The sequence below is a fragment of the Zootoca vivipara genome, chromosome 2, assembly GCF_963506605.1.
Source record: "Zootoca vivipara chromosome 2, rZooViv1.1, whole genome shotgun sequence".
In the NCBI taxonomy this organism is placed as follows: Eukaryota; Metazoa; Chordata; class Lepidosauria; order Squamata; family Lacertidae; genus Zootoca; species Zootoca vivipara.
In genome coordinates this window covers 76322032-76349441 of record NC_083277.1, presented here as the reverse complement: position 1 = coordinate 76349441, position 27410 = coordinate 76322032, and the positions used below count along the sequence as shown (strand labels likewise).

The 27410-nt window shown below is 45.3% G+C and overlaps 1 protein-coding gene across 2 annotated transcripts in view; it reads right to left on the bottom strand.

Annotated features, from left to right (window-relative positions):
• Positions 1-27410, bottom strand: part of PPARGC1B (PPARG coactivator 1 beta) — a 102300-nt gene that overhangs the window by 21291 nt on the left and 53599 nt on the right. For both annotated transcript variants that reach the window (XM_035105240.2, XM_035105241.2), the window contains exon 2: positions 5624-5797. In XM_035105240.2, coding sequence (XP_034961131.2) covers positions 5624-5797 — 174 coding nt within the window. The remainder of the gene's footprint in view (positions 1-5623; positions 5798-27410) is intronic.

Sequence of the window (27410 nt, the reverse complement as noted above, 5' to 3'; positions counted from 1 at the left end):
CTGGAAATCCGAAGAGTAGATAAAAAAGAACGCTGTTGATGGTTCAGGGGAGGGTGAACCAGTGGATTTTAACAACCAGATGTTTTGAATAACAAAGGTTTTGCTGCTATTCCTAATTTCCCAAGCTGAATTTGCCATGCAGCTATTTTACAGTTCTTTGATTCTGACCTGTCAAAGCCAATATGTTTAAACTTTGCAGAAATCAGGTCTGAGGCTGCAGGACTCCAAATGTTAACTGAAAGACAGTCGTGCAGCATTTTGCTCTTGACAATTTCAACGTTATGATTTGCTTTAGCATTCCTTCCAACATAATGGAGCATTGTATCACTTCTCTGTACCTGAGGTTATCAAGAGTTGCTGAAAAGAAAGAAAGAAAGAAAGAAAGAAAGAAAGAAAGAAAGAAAGAAAGAAAGAAAGAAAGAAGGAACTTGTTTCAAAAACAAAGTTTTTTCCTTCCTTCCTTCCTTCCTTTCTAGAACAACAGCTTGATAAAGACAATGCATGCTATGAATCTGAAAGTGTCAGGACTTGGCAAGGTCCAAGTTCCAGTATATGGGATCCTGGGACCTGCAGGAGCTGCCTGTCACTCCAAAGCAGGTGCAGAGCCCAAATCAGAAAGGTGTCTATTTCCACAGCAGAAAACAGGGGAGGGAGCAGGGCAGGGTTGTAAGGGCATGAAGGAAGAGAGAAATTTTTGAGGCTGGGGTAGGAGAAAGCTCCCTCCTTCCAACCCCTGGGAAATTTTAACAGCACTTAGAAAGTGTCCTCATGCTAGAGACGGGTTACTCAAAACATAGGTGCCAGCTCTAAAGCTAGGGCTTGGTGGACAGGGATTGGCCCTTGGAGTCAGCTGGTGCTGCAGCTTAGAGGGTACCTTTGAAGCACAGTGCTCACTCTGCCAGGCTCGCAGTGAAAACCGCGCAATGGTGGCGCAGGAGGTAAGGTGCCGAAGGTGAATTTCATTAGACTTACTGACATCTTATTGAGAACCTTGCCCTGATGCCTTATTGGCTAAGGGTGCAATGCAAACCCCCTTTGTCGCGAGCTGTGTACTTGTGTGCGGATTGGATGGAGGTGCTCCTTTGTCCAGCCCTGCCAGCTTTCACCTGTAGAGGGACACTAGAGAGCCGCCTGTTTTACCTGCCAAAGATGTGGGAGGGTGCAGGTGCTGCCAGCAGAATCCCTACACACTCCAGTGTCAACCAAGGCCCCCAAAGGGGGCATTCCAGAACAGGGAGGTGCTGAGCCAGAGCCAGCTGCAATCACCTAGGAATGCCAGTCTATCTTGATTAGAAGCAGGCATGGAGAACCTCCAAATTCAGGCTTTACTGGGGTAACATGGCACAGTCTCCCACACTCATTTGTTGCCTCTTGTGCTGGTATTGCTTTTTCCCTAACTTTCCCCGCCCATCTGCATTCTCATGACGGAGTTCTGCATCAGGCGTTTGCATGAACATTTGAATTGGCTCTCGGATACAAAAGAGATGTGCCTAACTTTGAAGAAACGAAGAATCCCCACTGACTGTGTGTATGTACTTATTTGGATTTGACTACAGCCGCCATTAACCCCAAATATTCATGTTAGCGCCACGAGAAACTATGGCGGAAACAGCAGCACTCAGAAGGAAGGGCGGCAAAGGGGGCCGTGTTCTCCCGACAAATTTATTTTCCTTCCAGCATTGGTGAGATACTTCTGCAGGCAGGAGGACATCAGCAGGGTACGTTTCATCAGGCTCTGCTCATTCCTAAAAGACCTGCCTTTTACTTTTCAGCTCTGTTTATCTTTTCCTCAGGAAGTTCAGTGGAAAATATGCATCCCGCAATGACGGCCTGTCAGTCACTCTCGACCTTTTGCAAGAACAGCGTAAAGCTGGCATGTGAAGGTGTCACTGTGGGGAAGGAATTCTTTAAAAGTTCATCATGAGTGGATAATTCCAATACAAAATGTGAGCTGGCAGGCAGTTGTAACCTGGACTCCAAAATCAACCTTATGCTAAAGACAAAAGGAAAAGGAAAGAAAAGAAGAAAGAACACCTTCTTTTCATATACAGCAAACAATCTGTTCCCCATGAAGCAGCAGGTATGTAATGGAGGAGAGGCAACAGGAGAATGGTTTTTTCCCCTGCCAAATTCCTGATACTACATCAGGCCAGGTATAAACTCATACCCCACACTGCTCTCTCCCCACTCCTCCTGCCTCGATTTCCTTTCTCAATTACTCTGGCGAGGCACTTCAAAGAGCCTCTTCAGACATCCTCCATGCCTCCACCCCGGCCAAAGATCATCACGGGAATCGAGTGTATAAAATGATGAACTATTCTTTTATTACAGGAACTAAATGGCAATAATATTAGCTTTTTCCATAATGTGCAGCACTCTCCCAACATCCTGGTTCCTGCTGAGTCAGTCAGTGGGGACTGTGTGGGGCCAGCCGACTGAGCCTGGAGCAGCCAGACCAGTCTGCATGGCAGGATGCAGAAATGGAGCCAAGTTCCTTTGTTGCTCAGCCTTTGGAGGAAGCAAAGGTTACCTGGAAGGCTATGCTGGGGTTAAGAAGGGAGCAGAGGTGGCGGGTGAGGCACCATCACATGAACTAGCTCTGGACCCTTGGAAATGCTTCTGGCATTTGACATAAAAGGCAAGAGCAGGCATATCATGTACATATGTGAACACAATGGGAAGGGCTCTAGCTCAGTAGTAGAGCATCTGTCTTGTAAGCAGAAAGTTGCAACTTCGAATCCCTGACATCTCCAGGTAAGGCTGGGAAAGACTCCCTGTCCGAAATGTTGCAGAGGTGCTACCTACCAGTCAGTGTAAGCAATACTGAACTAGGTAGGGCAATGGTCTGATCCGCCACAAGGCAGCTTCCGGTCTTCCTAAATTAACAGGGGGAGAACTGAAGCTAAGAACTGTTCACAACATATCCTGATCATGGAAACACCGCCATGAATACCTTATGGGAGATGATGTGTATTTTGTGGAAAGCCAATAGCAAGGAGGGGCAGGCGGCGTGGGGTGCGCCAAGGGAGCTGTGTCACCCGCAGGTAATCTGTGCGGCTTTAATCTTCCTTGCGGGCTCACGGCTCCATCCACCTGCACCGCGTCTCAGCTCGCCGATTGGTATAATGGGACCACGTATATTTAGAGAGCACGAGCAACACACTGAGAGGGAGCCTCGGCTAAAAATATCCATGTGCACAGATATGCAGAGGTGACGCCGAAGCTGGAGAGTCAGATAAAAGGGAAGCTTTCTGTGCGCTGGAAAATTAACATTCCTGGGCCACGTCACTTCGTGTGCGGCTTCCTATGAGCTTCCCCCTCCCACTGCCACCCCCCTCACTTGCTTGCTGCCTCCCTCCCACCCACTGCTGAACAATCCGTCAGGTTTGGAAATCAGGCTGGATGGCACAAGGCACCATCCTGTAATTTCCTTTTAATAATAGATCACAGGAGGATGGGCTCGGCAGCCTTCGCCTGCTCTTCTGCCTCCTCATTAGCTTTACTACACTTGCTCCATTTAGAAACCAAGCGCAAATTAATGGAGCACTAATCATCTGCAGAAGAGATATTAATAGTGTGGACCCCCCTCCCCACCCACCTTTCCTCAGCTTTCGTCAGGCTGTTCCAGAAAAGGGGGGAAACGAACCTCCTCTGTGTGGAGGAATTAACAGGTGAGTGCTGGCAGGATACGGAACATCCTGGGCCTGTTTTGCATCTGCCATAAGGGGCAAAGCACCAGGTAGGCAGGGGCAGGCAAAGGAGATTATTAGTGTGCGTGTGATTGGCTGCAAGAATTACTGATGTAGTGTAGCTTCTTCACTTTGAGATAGTTGCTATATTAGTTTTATACTGTCTGTGGCAGACCACATGTTTCCTGTGCAGAAGAACACAGTCCCACGTTCAATTTTCAGTATCTCTAGTTAGAGACTCTTAGCACTGAGGCTGAAAAAGAGCATCGGCTGAAACTCTGGAGAGTGGCTGTTAGTCAGGGGAGATAATGTCCAGCCACTGATAGGATGGAGGGCCAAACTTGATGAAGCCTTCAGTGTGTAGCTGCCATTTATATATCTTTCATTTTAAAAATAAAAAAGTGAAAAAGAAAGCAAAAGCCACAGGAGCCCCCAATCCCAATTAGGACTGAAAAGCATGAGGGTGTTAACTCTTGCAATTTTTCTCCACCCCCACCCCCCCGGCTATTATCAGCACTGGATTTAGGGTGGTTCCACTGCAGAGGGTGCCGTGCCTAACAAAAAAACTATTTATTATATAGGAAGGGGCCCCCCAATCACTTCTTGGGGCAAATCACAGTTTGGGATGAATTATTTTATCAGCAAAACTGCGCTGGGGTGGGAGAAGGATTAATTCCCTTCCACTGTACCAGAGTCCCGATCTAGGCTAAGGCTCCCACAGGTGCTATTTTTTATTTTAAAAAAGTTGAAAGATGTGCAGTTGTGACCACACATTTACTTTGTGGTCCTACACATTTCTACTCTGTCTAAATTAAATTCTGTGTAATTCAATGGAGCTTACTCTCAGGTAAGTGGATATAAGAGTGCACCCCTAACGTATTATCTAATTGGCCTTCAGCATAAAGTGGCTTCATACGTTCCTGGCTGCACTTTGCACAGGAAGCCGAAGGAAGAAAACCCTGAAGGAGCCGCAAATCCCAAATGTAGCCCAAAACAACTGCTCTTGCAGGTAGCAGGCCATGTATTAGTACTTTAGATCCGAACTGTTCAGACATGCGTCCCCAGACGTTGCTGGGCTACAACTCCCATTATCCCCAGCCCGTTTATTCAATGGTCACAAATGATGGGAGATGTGGCCCAACAATATTTGGGGACCCAAAGATGAAGAAGGCCACCTTAGAATAACAAGAGATCACCCTTTACCTTTCCTTGGACAAATGAAGGCTAGATTTCTATGTGTTCTTCCTTCACAGAATCATGAAGGAAACAAACTGATGTTGTGGTGGGGCTTGGCCAGTGAATCACTGCTACTTATTGGGAGGGGCACAGTGGAGTTCAATCTGGAACTCCTCCCAGTGCATTTGCATGGTATCGTCCTTCCAGCTGCCTTGTCCCTCCCTCTCCAAGTAAGCAGCAGCAACTCACCTGCCAAGAGGTCAGGTAAGGGCCTCCATTCCACTACACCAGGCATCCCCAAACTTCGGCCCCCCAGATGTTTTGGACTACAATTCCCATCATCCCTGACCACTGGTCCTCTTAGCTAGGGATCATGGGAGTTGTAGGCCAAAACATCTGGAGGGCCGCAGTTTGAGGATGCCTGCACTACACTATCTGCTGCTGGCTAGAAATGTTCTGTCAGAAGACCTGCAAACAGAAAACTACATTTTCCCCTCCTACCTATGGATCATTCCAGCACAATCCACATGTGCTACATGGATTCCTTCGCTGTTCTCCTTCTCATGAAGAATAATGGCCATAGCATACACTGATTTCCTCTAGAAATGTGTTTCTTCTCTGCAGTGGGTTTCCAGAACCAACATATTGCCAACGACAGTATTATAGTTGGGGGGGGGGGAGATACACGCACAATTGGGAAGCTGTGACCCAGAGTAAATTCCCCACAGTGGTGCAAGGAATCCCGCGGCAAAGTGTACCTGAAAAAGCTCGGAGTCGTCTGTACTGTACTGGCTGGACTCTGTTTCAGAGTGCTCGCAACACCACTGCAGCTCATTGAAGCAACTGGCTGAGTCAAAGTCACCGGCATCCAACTGGGACAAATCAATCTCTGGGAAATCAGAGTAGAGGTGTTCCTCACCAGACACTTCATACTGTGAATGTAAAAGAGAAAAGGATGGTGAGCTTGGCTGGCTTGCCAATCCTCGGGAAAACCAAATGAGGTCAAATATCATCACACATGCCTTCACAAGGTGTAGATCGGATCACTGGTGTCTTTAAGGGGTGTCTAAATGTTACACAATAAAAAAGCCACACTAACGTGGAGCTAAGGAACCAAAGTCCAAACCTTCCTGGAACAAAGAGGATTTAAAACCACTTGAAGGCAGGCTGCCACCTGTAAAAAGCCTTCAATTTCCAAAAAGGCAACAGTTCCACATTTGTTTATTTACCGAGGTATTTTTAGCCTGTTCTTCAAAAGAATTCTTTTTACAACAAAACAAAATTTTATAAAATAACCACATTGAAACTTAAAAAAGCAAATTAAAGATGGCATATATAGTTCTAAATGACTCCCAGTGGCTCTTATTCTGACCTGACCTGGTATTACTGATGAAAGGGGATACAGAAATATTTTAAATAAATACATAAAATGACTGGGAAAATACAACTGAGAGCAGTGTGTAGTAAGAGCTGTGCCTCTAAAGCAAGCATGTACTGAAGGACATGAATGCTGTAAAAAGAGGTATTTCCTGCCCCCTCCCCGCCAATGTATTAAAACTAAAAATCCTGAGATTATTTTTATTTTCCGCATTATTACCTGCTGGTGATCTATAATTATGTCTTACTGACTTGTCTGCAAGATTATCAGAATTTAGGTCTATTCTTCTCATACCCCTTCTTAAATTAGAAGTGACAACTTGTACCTGATTGTGATTATTATTATTTTTGCCGACTTTGAATATGTGCATCAATGCCATTCAAAAGAAACTGAAGGATAAAGCAAAACAGAACACTTTCTCCACGCTCAACATCTAGTATTTCCATTTGGGAATGATGCTGCAACCTTGGCCAGCTTTCGCAAGAAATGCTTGGGTTTTGTATTTCTAGTATCAACATGATAATATCCTATTATGCAGATACTAAGATTAACATTTCTGTGCTCTTGGAAATATCACTCCCACTACTTTCTAGTGTGCGAGAGGCCAAGCCCCCTGGAGGACAGCCCAGATGCTTTGTTTCCCCATGGCAAAAAGGAGGAGGTTGTTACTGGTGGGTGACTGACAATGTGCATCTTTCAAGTCTGTCTCTGTTCAAAGGAACAGGAAAACACCCACCCACCTACCAGCAGATCACTCAGATTAAATGGCTGCATTTCGAGGGACGATCTTTCAAAATGAATAATGCCCGTTTCCTGCATAATTACAAAGATGTGCTTGTAGTGGGTTTTTCCCCCCCAAGTTCAGACATTTTCAACTTTTCTTGGGACAGTTCCCTTGCTCATGGATCATCACCATGGTCCATTGGTAGTCTTCCCCATCCATCTCAAGGTGGTGTACAAATTATCATAAAAACAGCTAAGGAGAGTTATAAAAATAGCAGAAGACCAGTTCAACCACTGGTGATCTCCTCAGGCAAGACAGACAGTCAGACACACACACACACACACACACACACACACACACACACACACACCCGTACAACACCAGAGCAGCTGCATGGCTTCTTAAGGCACACTTAAGCTACTCCAGCCTTTAGTGACGTAATGCGGACATCCAGGGCTTATACTAGTGCCCTGATAGCCAGCAATTAGGAAGGAAAGGAAGAGGCTTAAAGGGTACACCAGACAGTCACAATTCAGGTAAGGCTCTGCAACAGAGGCCTCTGTGCATCTGAAGGTGGCACTTTTGGCCTGCTGGGCATTCTGGGTCCCGACCACCCCTGACCTCCCCTTTCTTTCCCAGGCCTTCCAGCCCCACCTCCATTCATCAGCTAAACTTAGCTCCACCACGCTCTTGGCAGTGGCAAGCAGGCCTTGGAGCTTCAATATTTCCTCATACCCGTGGCAATCTCTCCTTATAGAAACAAGTTTCTCCAGACACCAATTCAATAACGGCTCTAACAATCCATTGTATTCTTCCCCTGCTCCTCAAGCCCAGCCAAAACGAGAGTATAATAGAGCAGAATCAATGGCTGGCGCATGTAAGGCAATCTAAGCTCTAAGAACTGAGCTAAAAATATCCAGTCAATCACACAGAGCAGCTGAGACCCGGCCCCATTTCCACCACATTCTCAAGGCATACGCAATTGCATTAAACTCCCAACACGGTCGGCAAAAGCGAGTGACCGAGAAGGACACAGTAATGCTGCACTGCACCATTACTGCTAAGCCTACCAAAGGTCACAGATATGCTGGGGGTTGCGGCTTTCGAAGGTCCACGATGCACAAAGGCAGGGGAGGGGGAGGACTGTGATACAGAAGACAAGACCTGCTCAGACTAGGGATGGGTGAGGGAGAAGGTAGGCTCTGCCTGGGCTGAAAGGTGAACCTCCCTACTTTGCACTTCCCCAAAGCAGTACACAGACAGAAGCACAGTTATCCTCGGAAATCTGCACTCTCCGAATTTTCCAGTGCAGTTCTGCATCCAAGTAACATGTACAAAAATATGTGTATTAGTAGAGCTAACATGGGTGGTGATGGCAGGTGGGGGGGGGAATCCATTGCATTAGGAAAATTCCTTTGCAAAATCCATTTGTATTAATACAAAATCGATTTGTATTAGGAAAATTCCTTTGTCTCTTAGGCAAAACCACTTACAAAAATGTGTCTACTAGGAGAAATTTGCACAGAAATGCTGGTGAATCTTCATGAAACCTTTTAAAAAATCACCATCATCACAAACTGATGTACAAATGTGGGGAACAAAACATAAGATTGGAAAAATGAGAAACCTGAAATTGACATATGGGCCCATCCCTAGCTCAAGCAAAGGTTTCTGCAAAATTGTGCCATTGGGCACTACTGACATCTATACCATGCTCAGTGCAGGGAAGAAACTCTATCTGATGTGTAAGAATTTTGCCAACATTACGGTTGGCAAACTGGTTACTTCCAATTTATTTCAGTGACATGTGACTTTATTGCTCATATTTGAATGCTGCTCTTCTTCAAAGACATTCAGACCAGCATACATGGCATTATCATCTCTTGCAATCTTCAAGTCAACCTTGTGAGGAATGTTAAAACTGAGTAACACTCTCATGGCTGAGTGGAGATTTGAATCCAGAGTTCCTCAGTTCACCAACTAGACTCTATTAGCCATTGGACAGACTTGAACACCAAGATTTCCCGCTTCTCCACAAATGCTTTTTACCTAGCAAAGTACAGCACCGATTGGGAAATTTTTGATCCCAACTTTGCTGGCATCAGTACGATTACAGTGTTCACTGAATTCAGCAAGTAGGGTCAGCACTCAGTCCTGCCTTTCTGAGACAACAAACCCATTCCAGGCAAGCCACCACGGAGCTGGTAGATGATAAAAGCCTTTGTCCTCGTAATGACCAAGACTAGCATTCAAAACAACCAACAGATAAATGAAAATTCATGAAGCCCTTTTATGTGAAGACCTGCTGATCTTTGGGAGCTTCCTAACAATGGGGAGAGCAAATATATTTGTTTTGCATTTAGCTCTCATCTCACAAGATCAACTGAGCATTTGAGAAGCTGTAATGAGAGAATAACATCCAAGGCACTGCTTTGAAGTTTTCCAAATAGTCTCTCAAGGACTTAACAATCAATTTTCACAAGAAGTTACAGAAACGAAAGAGACAGCATCTCCCCCTCTCCACCCCCTTCGTTCTGTCTTTATTAACTGGATAATCTCAGATTATAGGGCTTGTTTCCCGCAGGAATGGGACTTTATGTCTTCTCTGCGTTTTCCAATTTCATTTAGGACATAGTCTTCACTAACAGTAAATGGTGGGTCCTCCCGCACCTTCTGTATGAACACTAGGTAAAAGAAAGGGCAAATGGACCTCAGGTTACAAAGCAAAGGCTGTAGGGAAGGGTCAGTCTTGGGGCAAGGAAGAGGCCTGGAGACTGGCAGAAAGAGAAAATTGCAATGGAAGAAGGTTGCAAGCTGACCTCTGCCCAAAGTAGGGACTTTTCATGTTATGGAGACACACATTATTGCCAACTAATATCTGCATAAAAAGCTGCTGTTAAAAGCACAACTGCAGTGACCATTTGAAAAGTTGGCTGCTAGAGGGGTGTGTGCAGTGGCGAAGCTGCATACTCTGCTATCGGGGGCGGAGAGCAGGCGGGGGTGTGGCTGGCCACCTGCGAGGGCGTGGCACCATGCCCGCAGGGCTGTGGCGCACATTCTGGGGGCGTGGCATGCCACCTGTGGGGGCGTGGCGCCTGGCGGTCTGTGCGGCACATGTCCGGGGGGTGGGGCCGCAATGGCACCCTACCAGAATAGTGGTGCCAGTGGCAGTCCGTTCCTCCGCACTCCCATTCCTCCGCCAGTGGGTGTGTGGGGAAGCTGGTGGAGCCGGAGACTTTTTCTAATCTGCTGCCTTTTCACACACTTCCCTTACTGCAATGTGCATGCAATGCACATTTCAGCACTGTTATTTTCTGAAGGAAGTGCAGTTTAGAATCTGTGCAGCCCTTAAAAATTATTGCTTTTAACCCATCTTGGATTGAGATGGAATTGTATCATATTGTTTCAATTTACAGTCTAACACAATGTGCTCGGGATGAAACTCTCATATAAACCCCAGGAGATTTGCAAGGGATGCATGCTGATTGATCTATATCTTGTAGCTTTATTCCGAACCCTTTGTTGCTCTCCCTTGCTCCATTTGTCCACAATCCCCTAGTACAAATTGGGTTACCCACCTATTTCCCATTGGGGACCTCTCACCCAGGAACAATACAACCGTGGCCCCATTTTGGCTATGAGAAACTGTTCAGTAATTTGCCTGGCTTAATGGTTAATCCAGCCCCTAGTTAGATTCCGATTTCCATCAATATATCTTATTCTCCAGGCCTCCAGCAAATGTATGTTTTCATCCAATGCTGTGTTTTTCCTCAAATCTTTCTCAGGGAGACATATTTATTTTTAGAAAAAAACTTTTAATATGCATTTGCAATTCATACACGAACTTCTGCAAAACACTCAGATTCCTCAGTTGTCTTTGATATGTCACTAGGGAAGAGATCCCAGCTCTGCAATCACAAGGTGCAGCTGACGCTAGCACTTGGGATGTCTTTTGATAATCTCTACAGACGTGACACCTCCCCACTGCCAACGGAATTGGGTATAAATAAACTCCTGCAATCCAATGCCTCTTGGGGCTGCCTACATGGCATGCTGAGTTCAGCAGCAAGATTCAGACGGTGCCCTGGCAATGCCATGTTGTTCAAGTCCAACTCAAGGGTCACCTGGGAGACAAGCAATAGGGCAGCATACTCCTCAGTGCATGTATGAATCCATCCCAAATCTTCCCAACAAGCATCTTGACTGATTGACTCTGGATGAGAGATTAATGTTTCAGTTATGAGTGGATAAGTGACATAAATCATCACAAGAAATAGCCACCTAAATCTGTTAACATCACAATAGCTCTCTTGAGAACAAGAACCCACTTTAACCATGTCCTGTGATACACAGCCCACTTTTCTATATTGTTGTTTTTCCTACTCCTACTACTGCATACCGGTACATCTGTTCGCCTCCTTCTGTTTTTCTCTTCTATTTGCCATTTTCTCTCAACTTCTCTGTCCTTCCCTCTTAATATAATTTGAACATCGGGTGGGGTGGGGAATAAAGTTAAATGGTTGGCACCGCTATAGGACCACTTGAGGTAAAGGCAAGGCCGCATCCCCAGTGGGCTGAACTACAACTCCCATTATCCCTGACCATTGACCATGCTAGTTGGGGATGATAAGAGCTGAATGCTAGCAATGCCTTGAGGTCCTCAGTTTCTGCATCCCTAGCCTAGACCTTCAGAGTAAAATAAAGGGATTCTCTCCAAGCTAATAGTGAGTGCCATTCAGCTGGGGCAGCATAGCCAAGAAGTGGACTGGTTAGTTCTGTCAATGAAGTATGTTTCAGTCATTGGAAGAATATCTAAATACCAGTTTCCTTCCTCCATTGCTTTGGAAACAAGAAGAAATACACATCTTTGGCTGCATGCCTTGGAAGAAGAAGAACTGAAGCACTTAACAGAAGGCAGAACATCTGATGATATTTCCGAGTCTTCTTTCCACCCCCAGTGGTGGGCAGGTGGATGGTACAGGGCTCTTCTTTGATAGGCCCAGCACTTACGAGTGGGTAATGGATCTTGGCTGTTGCAATGTTCTCCTTTTCTGCATTTCCTTTTTGTGCTTGTGAAAGAAGTGAACTTTGTTCTAATTTTACCCAGGAGAGTAAGGGAAGCAGCCATTGGACCTTGGAAGGCAGCCAGCAAAATGGCTGGGAATTCTGAACCATCTTTCATTCCAGACACCCCATTCAAGTGCGGTGGAGCAGAGCAAAACATAAAAACTAGCCTAGGAGCTCTGTGGAATAAGCCCATTCCCCACCCGCTTCTAATCTACCAGGGGAGCCTAACTGGTCCAACAGTAAGCCCTCACGTTACTTTGATTTAGAAATAGGATTACTATTATTTATTGCTCACCCTTTCCTCTAATGTCCCAATTAAAACACAATGTTTAAAAACAATTCAAAGCAACTTAGAATCACAAAAATAAGGTAGGCCATAAGAATATACATTTTAGGAAACCCAGAAAATGGGGAAGCGCCATGAGTAAGTAGCAGAGTGATCGCTTTCCCTGGTTTGATTCCCGTTATCTCCATTTAAAAGGATCTCAAGTAGATGTGCTAGAAAAACCTCTGAATCTTTGGAGAGCTCTGGTCTAGATGGACCAATGATCTAACTTATGTCGGGAGCTTCATGTTTTCATCCTCACAGGGACAGCAAATGGAAAAGTGTGCCCCAGCAGGCTGCCCTGGAGCTCTGCCAAGAAGATGGGTTCTGAGCTTCTAAGAGAGGAGTGGGATTTCATGTACTATTATGGGGCTACATGGCGCTCTCGAAAGATGTTGTTTTGAAAGCAGAAAGGTTGGATTTGCCCTTGTCAGATGCATGATGGAAGCATTTTGGGTCTCAAACTGTGATTTGTTAATTAGGTCACACAGACACCTAGATTTGCAGAACAGTCAGGCAATCCATCTTGGAGGCGCCTATTTCCACATCGCCCCCGAGTCTTCTTTTAAAAATGTGAATTTCCTGTAAATGTACAAACCGCCAAAGAGACATTGCAATCCTTGATTAAAACAAAACCGAAAGAGAGCAGCCAACAGATAGATTTGTGTGTGGTGTAAATCCACAATAGACAGACAGACAATGACTGGCTGGATGCAGCATTGAAACCACTATTTTATTTTATTCTATTATTATTTTTAAAGTGTTGACACAAGTTCCCTGCCATGGGAAATCCGTAATCTAAACAGAAAGTGCAGAATGAACCATCAGGCTGTCGGGAAGGCCTCCTCCTTGGGAGCTTTTTCTTTTTTAATGTCTTCATTACAAACCGATGGGTGACACCTTATTAGCAGATGTAGGATGGCAATTATGAGCCCTGGGATAAGATCTGAAAAACAGGAGCTTCCCCAACACGATGAGGCTTCCATGTGCGACATAAAGAGCTGCGATGATACTTGCTCTAAATTGGTCACTCACAACTCGTGCAGAGTTATCTTCAAAGGATAACTAACACACTGTGCTAAAGCGCTGGCATCCAGGCCTCCACAATGACAGACGGACGGCTAGATAATTCCAGAAGCGGAATTTTAGCCTGTCCTTCTCTCTCATCAGCTTGGGAGAGAAGACCAAATGCTGAGACAGCACGCAGCATTCAAGCACATGGTTGAAGGACAGTCATCTGGCACCAGCAATAGAACTGTCTCCTTGAACTCTGCTCTAGTTTGGTAAAGAATCTTAAGAACAGTTAGATTATTGCCATGCATCCTAGACAACTGGTCTAAGAGACACAAGTCCGTGGGCTCAGATGGTATTGAGTGTCTTGATATTTAGGCAGCTGTTGAAGACATTTTTTATTTATTTAAGAAGACTTTCCCTGAAGGGTGACCCAGTCATTTTATGGAAGATGAAGTGTACAAATGTGGGAATCGATTGGTTGCTTTTAATTTATCAAATTTATAAACCTTTGTATTTTGTCTCATTTTATACCGCTTCAGTATATTGCTCTGCTCTCTTGCAGGCTTGCTTTGTTTCTGAAAGGAGGCCTTTCTTTGCCTGTAGGAAAGCAACAGATTGCCCTAAGGAGATCATTCCATCTGCAACAGAATTTTTGCTTGCCAGATGGAACAGGTGGGCAGGAAGTACCACAGCGCTAGCAAGACTTTTTGCGCTGGCTTCTACTAGCGCAACAACTTTGTTGAATCCACTCTATTATCCTATGGCCCTTTCTGAACATGCATCTCAGGAACGCATTCACTGGGTAAATAGAAACGAGAAGCTGAGAAGTGTTATCATCATTGTTTATTTAATTTGATGTGCCGTACGGAGAGCATCTCTAGGTGGCCTACAGATCAAGTTTTAAAACATACAGAATGGTTAAAAGCAGCCATCAACACAGAATGACTCAATACACAAAACATAAAACTCACTAAAAACTTATCAGCGTTTGCTTTCTTTTCTGAACTAAGTTTGCTCTGGCGCATTTGACTGCATGGCCATCCAGACCTTTTACTCAAGATCCAGATCTACTACTCAAGATCCTGGGACAATCTACATCCTTCCCGCCTTCTTTAAAGTAGACCTTATTCAGCCAGATGGCTGGTGCTGCCAAGAGGTCCAGAGGCTGAATGGAGTCAGACTGAAGAAGCTAGATCATTGCAGCCTTCTCTGAACAACAGCCCTGAGCCACGTGCTGAGATGACAGACCCCAAGTGGGATGTTTGCAGTTTCCTTCTCCATAAACTTCAACGTGAGGCACAGCCTGAGTTGGCAAGTCTGCTGAGGGAGGAAGCAGAAGGTTCCGCCAACTGGTAGCAAAAGTGCCACTTCACAAAACCTGCGAGCAGTGCCTACCGAAATCTAAAGGAGCCAGAGGAGTAGTGCTTGCTGAATGCATTTGTTTTTCTACCGTAGTAGAAACTAGCTTTCTCTTTTGATGGGCTTCCGTAACGTGTTTTCCCTTCCTGGCTTGCGTTGGATGGGGCGGGAAGACTAAAGTGACATTAGCCCCACATCTCATTTCTCACAGATCTACTAGGGTAAAGTGTACCAGTAAAATGGTCCTGGTGAATCTCCAAGGAGAAAGCCAGGCACGCTTCTATTGAACACCAATGAACTGACATCTAAGGTTAAAAGAAAGCTGAAACAGCAGGCTTTGGGAAATAAGACAGTGTTGACAGGACTGGACTGGATGGGCCACTGGCCTGACTCCATATTCTGCAGTTTCTTATAGGAACTTCTTTCTCACTCTCACACTGCTGTGTTGGAGATGGAGGAGCAAATTTTTATCAGGATTGCAGCTGGGATGTGCAGCTGGGGTTAAATGTCCCCAGCAAGTGCAGCCCAGTACATGGGATCTGCCCTGCATGCAGAAGGCCCAGGTCCAACCTCTGGTGTCTTCAGGGGCAGGTGGTAAAAACTGCCTGACACCCTGGAGAGCCACTCCAGTCAGGGGCAGACACGACTGGACAAGATGAGCCAATGGTCGGACTCATAAGGCAGTTTTCTATGCATAAGGCAGTTTTCTATGTACCTACCTATGTGATAGGATCCCAGTGAAAACCTGCACCCCCTCATCTGTGCCCAAACACAACCATGGCTATAGTGGTTCAGTCGGTGGAGCATGAGACTCTTAATCTCAGGGTTCAAGCCCGACGTTTAGTAAACAAATTCTGCATTGCAGGGGCTTGGACCATATGACTCTAGTGGTCCCTTCCAGTTCTACAATTCTGTGATTCTGTTATTCTAACTATGCTATTAAAGGAACATTCCTTTTGGTCCCGAGAAGCCAATGGGCTAGGAGCTCTATTGGCTGAGGATGAAGCTTCACTGCCCTGTATTCGAGATTGCCACAATTGATGACAAGCAAAACTTGGGTGGGGAGAGGAGCGAATTGTCCAGAAAAAATACAATTGCAGATTAACTTAGTAAAAATATGAGGCATTGTGAAATTATTTTGTTTGCACAATGTATCCAAGTCAGATAGTTTTTCTTGATGCAGAATTGATGCTCGGAACTGGGTTGCTGTTGTTTTTAGCACAGAGTCCTGAATACATTAAAATGGGTACAAATTACACTTGCAAAGATTTCTTATTTTTCATATAAACACACACACTTAAGTATAAAGGATGATTCCCATCGGTATAAATTGGGTTTGCTTTTCAAACATTGCAGACAAACCACACTAAATGGTACTATCACAGGATAGGTGGATCACCAGAAACACAAAGTGCAAGCAGGTGACCTGTTTGGATCTGAAAAAGAAGGTTGTGCTGATGGGGGTAGGGTGGGGGGGGGGGAGGAGTAAGCTCAGTTTGCAGTTGTGCAAAAAATGGCCCTTAGTTATTAAAGCATCTTAAAAGGATGACTAACTTCCCCCCTTCCCCCCCCCCTTTTAAGCAGTGCAGCAGAAAATACAGCATAAGACATCACATGCTGGTTTGCGAAGCGGTAAGCTTCTACCTAACAGCTGCTGCAGCAACAGCTAAAAATGCCGCCGGATGGACAGGCTGCAGCGGCTTCTCAATAACCTAATCCCGTTTTAAGCCTGGAAGGCCAGATTTATGTTGTCATTTGCATAAACGCCGGCGGGACGCTTTGCAAGGGCCTTGTCATTCAAGCGCCTTCTTCCGTTTGCGAAGGTGGAATCACGACAGTTCCACTTGGGAGTCTAAGGGGGCAATGGACCCAGAAGGAGCATCTGCAACAAAACGACCAGCTAGGCTCCTCACAAAAGAAGCTGTGGCTTCTGCCAGTGACTCATTCAGTTTGATTCAGAGCCTCCCACTCATGAGTAAGTCCCTATGCATGGCATTAAGAGATAAATATAACTTCAGCAGCAGCATCCAAATTAGTGCGTAGCATTTAGGTAGATGGGTCGCAAAGCAGCACAAGGTGAGATAATTTACAAACAGGCTCCGGCGACGAAGATAGCGGTTTTTCTAATGCGGGGAAGAACTTCAGACATTGTTGACAGGAGGCAGCAGGACATGCAAATGAAAGTGTCCACAAATCTTTCGAAAGATAGGGGGAAATTGTTTGGTTCCCTGATTCTGCCTCTCCTCCCACCCACCCTTTAAAAATGAAAGAAAATCCTCATGCAAGGAGATTTTGTGAGAGCCGTCTGGACTTATCACGGAAATCCGTAATTACATACTGCAGGCAATGTGGATTATGGACAAGCTGGGAGGAGAGAGAGATTTTTTATTACCATGAACTGTTGACCTCTCAGACGGGACATTCTCTTCGGAGACTGCATCAGTGCAATTAGGGATATTTCAACCACTTGAGGGACACATTATTTACATCCAGTGGAGATAACCAGTGGGATTATAGGGTGCCCAGACGTGTAGCCAAGAGTTCCCTTTTGAACCAGAATGGCTTGTTAGAGCTAACGTTATTACAAACGAGAATAAAAAAAACTGGAACTCATTTAATGTTATTGCCCAGCTATACAAAAGTGGAAGGAAGCTGGTGGAAAGGAAGTTAACGAGTGGACTGCACCTGAAATTGTGAATGGACCCTTTTATTGTGTCTGCCATATTCAATACAACACAGTCAATAAATGAAGCACAAGTCAACAATCCAAGTTAATATATTATATAACGTGGCAGAGTGAAGCAGCTCCTGTTCAAGGTAATAACCACCTACACTTTTAGGATACTCCATCCTAGGCGAAGCCAATGCAATGCTATTGGACTACAACTCCCATCAGCCTGATCACTGACCATGCTGGCTGGGACTGGTGGAATCCAACATTATATGGAGGGCACCACACTGGTTATCTCGGCTCCATTCTACACCCCTCCGTGTTTTCTATGCCCCACCCAACAAGCACTTTATATTCTGTGCCAATGACCATGCTCAGTCCTCATTGGTTTAGTTGGTTTGGGGGTGTTGCCTTAAGGTCCCCCCCCATTCTTTTTCTACTTCTTGGAACCTTGGGGTTTCCCCTAACATGCAGATAGCTCTCTCAGTGTTCCCCTTTAATTTACAATTTTCTTGGCACTTACCAGATTAAATGCAACTAGACAAGCCCTGAGGGAAGGTAGAAGCAAGAAAGCTCAGGCCAGAGACCACATAACCAAGAAGTAGGTTATGTGGTGGCAAGAAGTAGGGGTAGCCCCACCTTTCCAGGGGCTACTTACTTCTTAAAAACAACAACAACAACAACAACAACAACAACAACATCCACGGGTTTTGCCCCCATGGAGCAGTTATGAGGACTGAAGCTCCCTTGCCTTCCCACAACTGCCTAATTCCCCTCTCCATGGTTTTTTCCTTAGCAGAGATTGTGTCTTCAGGCAACCAATCTCTCCGCTGCTCTTTTCATTTCTCTGCATGTTCTGGGAGGGGGGGGGGAAGCTGGTTGCAGCACAAGGGGGAGACTCCCTACTTTCTTCAGCAGCCTGCCTCATTGTCTCCTGGACCCCTTCCTCTCCAGCCTCTATCTCAGGACTGCTGTCATGGGAGGACCTCTTCAGCTCCTTCCAGCCTGCCCCCTCTTTTCCCTCTGGAAAAAAAAACCCCACCTTGGGTCCCTTGGCAAAAAGGAAGCATATAAGAAAGAAAGAAAGAAAGAAAGAAAGAAAGAAAGAAAGAAAGAAAGAAAGAAAGAAAGAAAGAAAGAAAGAAAGAGTTCTGAGATTCAACCTCCATTAAGCAGTAAGAACTCTGCATAGTAAGAACATAAAAAGTAGTGTTGTGTTTTTCCCCTGGATTGGAGCAAAGTTCCATCTATTCCTGCATCATCTTCAACAGTAGCCAACCAAATACCTCTGGAACATCACAAACAGGGTATAATGGTTAGAAGCATCCCATGTTGATTGGGTCCAAGTACTGGTACTCAAGTATCCTTCCTTACAACATGGAATCTCCATTTACAGTAACTATTTGTACTATGAATTTGCCTTAAATATCCAACCAAATGAATGGCAATTGCTACACTTTGCAGTTTAATATACAGAACCTTGTCCTTATTTGGGTATTGATCAAGCTAGCAGTCAGTTATATGGCCTGACCCTGATCTGGTACTGTGTGAGAAAACACTTCAAGCCCTTTCCTCCAAATTTGTGTTCTTTTTAATTTTATATGTGCAGAATGCTGAAGTGTGTGTGTGTGTGTTTTACGTTTTTGTGAGGTACTGAGGTGAGAGATCACCCCACCTGCATTCTGAAGTGGCATGGTCCGCGGCAGGCTGTATCACATGCTTTTGGCTGAATAGGTAACATTTGTCGCAGTGGAGTAATTAACATGATCATTCCCGGTCAAACATTAACTCTCACTGCAGCACAGGGCTCAAGAGCCTCTACTTACAACACAGCAAAGAGGACTGAAGGAATCTGGCTTGCTCTGGTTTTGGTGCTTTAAGGCAGTCCAAGCTGAAGAGCTAATAGGCTTTTATGTATGTTTGCACCTATGTCCTAAGAGCCTTAAGGAGGAAAGGAGCTGGTTGCTGGGAATGCAGCTGCTTGCTGGGAAGTAGCATCGCTGTGCTATCTATATGGGCATCGGCCTTCCTCCTTGATAAGCTTTTCCACCTCTGAGAACAAACCTCTATGCATAAAAGCTACCTGATATCAAGAGAAAGGCCGCACTCTTAAGATGCAGTTCAGGGAGGTGGGGGTTCGGAGGGAGGGCAAATCCCTCCATTATTTTTTTTGTCTCCTGCATTCTTGGTAGCAGCCCTCCAGGACTGGTAATATCCTGAATTCCAGGCCATAGCTACTTTTCACTACCTTCAGGCCCAATACACAAAATCCAATGGAGTCTGCTGGGGTTCCAGGGAAAGATAGGGACTTCCTGCTTTCTGAGCACTGGCTTTATTTTACCCGGGTCATTTGCCCACCCCCCACCCCATGGAGGGAGCCTCAATGGCACCCCTCTGTAGGCTTCACCTGAGGCAAAAAACCTGGCTAATCCACCTACGTCTCTGGTGTATATAAGGTTACCAGATTTTTTTCAATGAATCCGGGGACACAACCAACCAACCAACCAATCAATACTACTACACATTCACTTTCCCTTTCCTCCAAGGCTTCTATCTCCTTTCTCCATGAGCCTGGGCAGCCCCTGAGTTGTTGGTTCTTTGGTGGTGATGGAGGTGGCAGGGAAGCAGTCAGGCATGGAAGGCAGAGGAGGACCGAGAGCGGGGGCGGCGGCAAGGCTCGGGCAGTGCGATGCCTCCCTTCCCATCGGAGCAGCCCCAATCCCACTCCAACTTGCGTGCAAGCAGGAGGGGGCGGGGATCCCTCAGCTGGGAAGCAAGGCTTTACACTGCCTTTCAGAGCAGCCCCATCCCAACTCCTACTTGTGTGCAAGCAGGAGGGAGCGGGGATCCCTCAGCTGGGAAGGGAGGCTTCCCGTTGCCTAACTGAGAGACCCCTGCCCCCTCTTGCTTGCACGCAAGCTCTGATGGGCAGTGTGAAGCCTCCCTTCACAGCTGAGAGATCCCCGCCCTGCTCCTACTTACACGCAAGTAGGAGTTGGGAGGCTGCTGCAATAGGCAGCGTGAAGGCTCCCTTCACAGCTCAGATGCTGGGGTCAGGGAAGGCGGAGGCAGCCCGGAAGCTGCATCTTAGAGCCCCTGCACCACCATCATATGGGGACGTCTGAGCAGCTCCTGAAGCCAGCCAGAGCCAACTGCTCCGGGCTGCTGAGACTGCCTGTGCTGCGTTTCCCGGGGACGTGAGATGAAATCCGGGGACATTCCGGGGATAGAATTTGTCCAGGGACTTATTTGCAAATCCGGGGACTGTCCCCAGGAAACGGGGACGGCTGGTAACCCTAGTGTATGTTTCCCTTTCTTCTGCAGTTCTTCCCAGGTAAACATCCTTACTTGGCCTAGGTTGATGGAAATCAGAAAAACAAAAACAAAAAGTGGAAGTTTTCCTTTGGCACTGAGGCTGGATCGCACCAGCAAATGGGATGCAAGCCCCATGAAAGGATTGTATAAACAAACATAGAGAAAGAAAGAAAGAAAGAAAGAAAGAAAGAAAGAAAGAAAGAAAGAAAGAAAGAAAGAAAGAAAGGCAGGCATCTGGCAGTCAGCATGAAGGCCGGTGCTGCCAGGAGATATGCCAACCCCTGCGACGGCATTTGACAAAATGTCATTTTAAATGGGTAAGTGTAGTGCTGACTCGTGTCTTTTGTCAGGCTGCTCCTCTTGACAGTGTGATATTTATAGCTGAGGCCTCGGAAGAGATGACTGGTACTCCCAGGGAGTTATGAACGGGGAGGTGGACCAGCTTGCACTGGCACACATAAATATTTGACATGGTGGAAGGAGAGAAGAGGAATGATGTCCCGCTGGGCTAAGGAAAGGAAAGGGTTCTCAGGGTGCCAAGCTGAGCCCCCCTGCATGGGACCTCCCCACTGTTTGTTTGTCCATGCAGAATGCAGACGTTCCAGCTAGAGTCTGTGCCAAGAAGCCCTCCATAAAGGGTGGGGGGTAATGAATTTTTAAAAAACAGGTAGGTTGTTGCAGTCAGAGAGCCCTCATTAAGTCCTCCACTGAGCTTAGCTTTTGGCCACAGAAATGATCAATAACGAAGCTAGTACTCAGGAAGTGCACAGGGGGCAAAAGTGATGTGACCTCTCCCCCCACCTTTCTACAGACAAGGCTTCTGTCTTCCTCCCCATATTGTAACATATTATTACTGGTAGTAATCTTATACATAGTACATTTAATTTTCAAAGAGCTTACAATCTTTTATTCACTTGAGCTCATAATAATCCCATGCAGTAGGTCACGATGTGTCCCATTTCACAGATAGGAAACTGATGCGACAGCTGACCCATGGCCAGGCAGTGGTATAAAACCATGTCCCATCAGTGCAATGGGACTTTCCCCACCTATCCTCCACTTGCACTCACCATACACCTTTCACAAATCTGCTCCAAAGGTTTGAGGAACCCCTGGAACAGATTCAGGACATGGAGGGTATGAGAATGTTCTCTTGCTTAAGCAGATGTTCCTGGGCTTAGAGAATGTTCATGGAGTGCTCTGTTGCACGCAACCCTATACCTGCCTATACATCTATCACAAAGCCATTAGAATTGAGAGGCGATTAAGATAATTGCATAACTATTGAGTCACTGCTTATCATGATTCATTCTAGAAGCAGGCCATCACTATGTTTGGCCTTTCATAAAATGGAACATAATAACAGTGTTTTGTGCTTTTAAAAATGCCTCTCTCTAAGAAGACCAACCAAGGTAGCCAGCAATTATATCCAGAGTGTGGGAATAAGCCTTGACTTAATGATGGGAAACTTAGACACTGTGTCCCATGATAGGGCCTTCCTGGGACTGCAATGTGCAAGCGGGATTTGTGTGAATGGGACCCAGACTAGACTGCTGGTTCAGCCCTGACAAATGTACGTGCTGCTCTTGAATTCTCCCAGGTGAAAATCCTCACTCAGCCAAGAAGGTCGCTGGATGACTTTGGGCCAATCAACCATCTCTCAGCCTAACCTATCACACAAGGTTGAGGTGAGGATAAAATGGAGAGAAGGGAGAACAATGTAAGCCACTTTGAGCTCTTTGGAGGAAATGCAATGTATGAATGTAATAATAATATAAATGAGGTACAAGAAATAAGGAAAGCTAAAAGAACTAGCTGGGCACTTTAAGGACTTGCCAATGCATGTTTAAGGCAGCAGGGGATGGGAGAAGCTCCCGTATGTCATACATTTTCCATACATTACCTGGAATGAAAAAGGAATGACATTAGATATGGCTGCTGCTAGTGATGTGCAGAGTAAACAGAATTAAACAAGAGTGTTTTAGACAAGCATGTGGAGGGTTAGGAAGGAAGCATATTTTGTCGAAGATTAATTATCTGCAGCCCCCGCACTGGCCAAGGCTTCTTAGCATTTTTCACAGCCATATTGTTCGCATATCCAAACTATCTGTGGTTTAATCCAATGCTGACATGAGACCCTTGCATGCAGAAACTACTCACAATAAAATCCTGAAGTCCTTTCTGACTTCGTTGCTGTAAGGTCAGAGACATATGAAAAATGACGTAGCCGAATACGTCAGCGCTCTTCATCTTAAATGACTGAACATTCCTAACCCTTCGAAGATAATTTTGCACAAAATGCAGCCTAAGAAGGAATGAAGCACACCATCCATCCAATAATCATCATATTCCATTGTAGTTTTAGGGAAACTGCTAAAGAAACCTTTTCACAAGACAGGAGAAACATGAGGCAGAAGACAACCAAGACCAGGCTAGAACAGTTTTTGTCACTGTGGAAATATATATTTGGGTCCAGGATTAAACAAGTATGTGATAATAATTACAACACTATTTGAAGTTTTGTGGGAGGTGTTTTTACAAGTGATTGTTGGTACTTGCTGCTGAAGCTTTGAACAAGGAAGAAGACAAATAGAACAAACTAAACAAAAACTTGATTGACACCAGTCAAGTTCACAAAAAGTTACTAGCCCGAAACATATTTACAGGTACTAGCTTGCTGGGGGCTGGCAGAGGAGGGAAGGAAAGTGCTGTCTTTCTTGCAGCACCTTGTGGCATTTGTATCCCAGGTGCAGAAGATGGAGCTTCCCTTGTCTGGCAGCCCACTTGAGTTCTTCAGCAGGCATAGGGGAAGGTTCTGTCAAACGTTGACCAGCCTGTTCACTTGCCTGTGCACAATTCCTTGACACCTATGGTTACCAAGTTAGTGCTTAAATGCAAGGATAACTGAAAACTTACACAGGCTAAACCTGCAAAAGCTTCTGGGGTTTCGAATACCTGTACTGCTAACTGACCCTCTCCAAATTTACCTGCAAACAATCCCGGGTCTTTATGGAAACAATCCATGGGTAAAAAAGGCAATAAAGCACATTGCCCTAGTGCAGGGTTTCACAAATTTTGGTCTCTAGCTGCTTTTGGAATACAATTCCACTGGTCCTGCTAGCTAGGGATGATGGGAGTTGTAGTCCAAAAGCAGCAAGAGATCCAAGTTTGGGAAACCCTGTTGCAGTGTATGCACTGTACAGATTTTCATAGCTGCCACCTTTCCCGTTTTCCCCGGGAAACCCCCGTTTTTAAAGCTGTTTCCTTCTGTTATCCCGAATGGCGAAATATCCTGTAATTCCCCTGGATTTCTTCCAGTGCCGCTCTGCCCATGTCTGGGCACCGGAAATCGGGTAGCGCCAGCACCAGAAGTTGCTTCTACACATGTATGGACATTTGTAGAAGCGACTTCCGGTGCCGGCGCTGCTGATCCTGTATTTTTCTAACCAGGACTTGGCAGCTTTGCATATTTTTTATAAACATTTTACTGGGGGGCATAATTTTGATTGCAGCACTTGTGCTTTATTGGTGCAAAATTTGGAGTTCCATGACACAGAAGCTGGATTGTGCTCCTGGCTTAAATGCAATCATGTTTCTGGCCATGAGAGTCATCCATCCAACAATGTGAACAACTGCAGAGTCTAAGAAGATGCTATAAGCATTATAATCAATGAGGTTTCACAAGAGTTTGGTCTAAATCAGGGGTGGAGAACCAGACACTGTTGAACTAGGACTCCCAGCATCTCTGACCACTGGCCATGCTGGCTGGGGCTGTTGGGAGTTGGAGCCCAACACCTGGAGGTTCACAGACTCCCCACACTCATCTCAGTCAAGCAATGCTTTTTGTGTGTTCCACACACAGGAACTGATGAAATATGCTTGCCACACAACTCCACTAGTAGAACACATGAGCAAGTACACATACACTGAAGTGCATCAAGCCGCTTTTCAGGCATTGTGCTACCATAGCGAGGATGAGATCCTTTCCCACACAAATGTATGGAATATTACTGTGATGACACATTGTTATGCAATTTTGAACTACCCATATGACCTGCAGCTGGGCTTGTGCTCCTGCAGAAGGCAGCTACTAATACCGGATTGCAAGCTCCATATCCTACCATTGCAGCTTCATTGTGCAGAAAGTCTATAGAGGGAAAACAACCAAGCAAATGCAAAGCAAGAGAGGATGGTTTAAGATCACACAGCTGAGATCCCAGAGGCGCCTCTAAGCCCTAGCAATATTTTCTAATAAACTTGGTGTTATCTCCTGCCACACAGGAACAAAGACTAGGATAAATGAATAGCAATAAGACGAAGTATGTGTTGGGCATGGCACAAAAATGTGAGTGGGAAATAGGATCCAGGTGTAACGAACTCTCCCAGGCTGCCCCTCTTTGGAAATAGCAGCTGTGTGGGCAGACAGGGAAATCACTGGGTAATATCTAAGGCAGATTAAAAATAATAACGATCCGATTTTTAAAAGTTTCTTGCACTTTAAAACCTGCCCTTCCCCAAATGAACCCTCTATGAAACACAATCTGAGTTCACTACACAGTATGCAGAGGCCTAACTAAAAGTAACAATGGTTTATTAAAACAATTAGAAAAAAAATAAACATAACTAACCCATGGGTCTCTAGAAAACATAGTAAGATAAAGGCCAAGTTTCCACATCAATAAATAACCAAAGAGGAAATTGTTAGATTTTACTCCTGTGCCGACACCACTAACACATTGTGACATAGCAAGAAGTGATCAGCCTGAAGATAAGCACACCTGTCACCTGAGAGGTGAAACCTACTGACATGTTAGTGTACTGGTCACCCACAGAAGAACAAAAGTCGTGGGGAGAAAACGGGTGTCTGAAAATGGCTTAACTGTTCTAAGGCACAGAGAAGGCAGCTCTCACATTTCACAAGGACGTTTCTCCTCTGGTTTCTCAGCCCCTCCCTCCTCTCCCCTCTTTTCCTTGCACCTGCATGAATGATGGATGGCTCTGTCCCCATTTGCAGGTCTAGCCAACACACTGGGGAAGCTGCAGGGAGGGCTCCAACTGGAGCACTTGCAGCAGACTAGAAAGAAATAAAAGCAAGGAAGCTTGCGGAGAGATTTTAGATTAAGCAGGTGATGAATCAAATAAGCAACATAACTAAGCAACCTACGCCTGCTCTCCACGCCCCCCTCTCCACAACCACAACTCCCAAGCTGTGAGAAAGGAACTGGCTCCCAGAAGCTGAGAATATGGGTGGGGAGGGATGGAGCAAAGATGCTTCCTCAATTGTCAGGATGACTCCTAGCTCATTTGATGGTCACAAAACTCATCGGGCTGGCAAATCTGCCGTGTCAAATGGAACAAGCGTTTAGGCAAATATTTGTTAAAAAATGTTATTCCACTTATTGTTCTCAGGGTGCATGGCAAGACAACAGATCTGAGCTTTTGGAGATACTATAAAGGATGCTTCAAGGATATAGCCAACCTGCACAAGGGGAAGAAAGGGAGCCTCTTTGCTTTTTTTGCCCACACTCCTTGTTGCATTACTTTCTTGGGGATTCTTAGTGCTATGACCTGGGGTGGCCTCTGGTCTTTCCTCTCTTCAGATCTAGGTGTCTTTAAAAAAGATAGCACACACTTCTGCTTTTTAGAAATCTGTTGAGAGAATGCACACTTCCCTGCAAAACAGGCATGCCTGCTATTCTTATCCTGAACTGCATGCAAGCTTCTGTGTAATTTGTATGGCTGTGCTTTGTTTTTCTTATGAAATAAATTAATAGTTTTTTAAAAATTACATGCAACTTGAGAAATGGCAGGAGCATTAATCAGAAAGCCAGTAAAGAAATGCACTAAAACAAAGAACAAAAAAAAGCATAGTTAGCACCGGAAAAAAAGCACCAGTAGTCGAGTTCTGCTGATTTCAAGCTGTCTCTAACACCACCTATTATATGGTACGTCTGCCCGTAGCATAGGTTTCCCCAGTCTGGTGTTTTAGACACCAACTCCCATCAGCCCTAGGTAGGAAAGCCAAGACAAGGATGATGGGAATTCAAAACATCTGGAGTCCCCTGGGAATATGGACTATTAACCCCTTCAGGAAACTGTAGCTTTGTGAGGAAAATAGGGGACTGCTAACAACTCTAAGAACCCTTAACAAACGACAGTTCCCAAGATTCTTCGGGGAAAGCTGTGACTCTTAAAGTGGTATTCCAGTGAGGGTGCAGTCAGGACAAGTATCTGTGGGAATGTTGCTATGGATCTAGCCAGCTATCTTCAACTTTTCAAGACCTAGTTACAGGTAGGTAGCCGTGTTGGTCTGAGTCGAAGCAAAATAAAAAAATTCCTTCAGTAGCACCTTAAAGACCAACTAAGTTTATATTTTGGTATGAGCTTTCGTGTGCATGCACACGAAAGCTCATACCAAAATATAAACTTAGTTGGTCTTTAAGGTGCTACTGAAGGAATTTTTCAAGACCTGTAAGCAGACTCAACTTTAGTCCAAACATGTGCTGGCTTCTCCTTTTTATTTTTTTTACCATACGCTTGTCTGGTGGTAGTGCTGTTGCTGAAACCCATTTTAGGTCAGGCTGCAGGTACCTGGTAGTGAGTCCCAATCCACTAGCTGAAATCCAGTGATCATTCTAGGCCTTCTCAGGTGTATTTGCTTTTCAGATCTCAGCAAAACCATGTGAAATGTT